Raw genomic sequence first — 649 nt, forward strand, 5'->3', positions numbered from 1 at the left:
CACACACACACACACACACACACACACACACACACACACCCCCCATACAGCCCCTGGGCAGGAAGCGTCAGCTGCAAGGGGGCCGCCACTCTCCTGGGCCCCGGTGCCCGGCTGCGGAGCCGACCCGCCGGGCAGCGCCCACCTGGCCCCGGCCGCCCCGACACCGCGGGCACAAGGAGCCGGGGAGGCGAGCTGACAGGGATGGCGAGGGGCAGCTCGGCTCCCTTTGGGCCGGGTCAGGGCTGGCTGCTCTCCCTGCGGCAGGCTGGGTGCACCGCGCCGAGGGCAGCCTCGCGCCGAGCTCGGACGAAGGTTGCAGGGATGGTGTGGACGGGCACCCCCACCCCACTGCTCTTTGCCCGGCTGGGAGGACCGCGCTGGCGGCAGGGAGATGCCGAGACCGAGCATCCCGCGGCTCCTCCGGCCGCTGGAGCCGGCGCGGGCGCCCCGGAGAAGCAGAAAAGGGCAGCGAGAGGCAGTAGCAACAAGTGCACCCCGCCTCTGCCGCCGCACTCACCCGCCCGTCTCGGCCCCCGAGTCCACGCACTCGTCGTCGGCGCCTGCCACCTTCTCCATGACGGGCATCAGGGCTCCATGCCCGCCGGCCCGCCCGTGTGGCGCCGCCTCCCGCCCGCCCCGCCCTGCCCCG

At 74.3% G+C, this 649-nt stretch overlaps 1 protein-coding gene across 1 annotated transcript in view; it reads right to left on the reverse strand.

The window, feature by feature from the left end:
- The window catches only part of FAM124A (family with sequence similarity 124 member A), a 97,602-nt gene extending 96,974 nt beyond the window's left edge, over nt 1–628 (reverse strand). The window contains exon 1 of the mRNA XM_019525390.1: nt 518–628. Within this exon, the coding sequence (XP_019380935.1) occupies nt 518–585 (68 nt within the window). The 5' untranslated portion in view covers nt 586–628. The remainder of the gene's footprint in view (nt 1–517) is intronic.
- Between the last annotated feature and the right edge of the window lie 21 nt (nt 629–649).

The sequence above is a fragment of the Gavialis gangeticus genome, unplaced genomic scaffold, assembly GCF_001723915.1.
Source record: "Gavialis gangeticus isolate Ggan-Ray unplaced genomic scaffold, GavGan_comp1, whole genome shotgun sequence".
NCBI lineage: Eukaryota > Metazoa > Chordata > Crocodylia > Gavialidae > Gavialis > Gavialis gangeticus.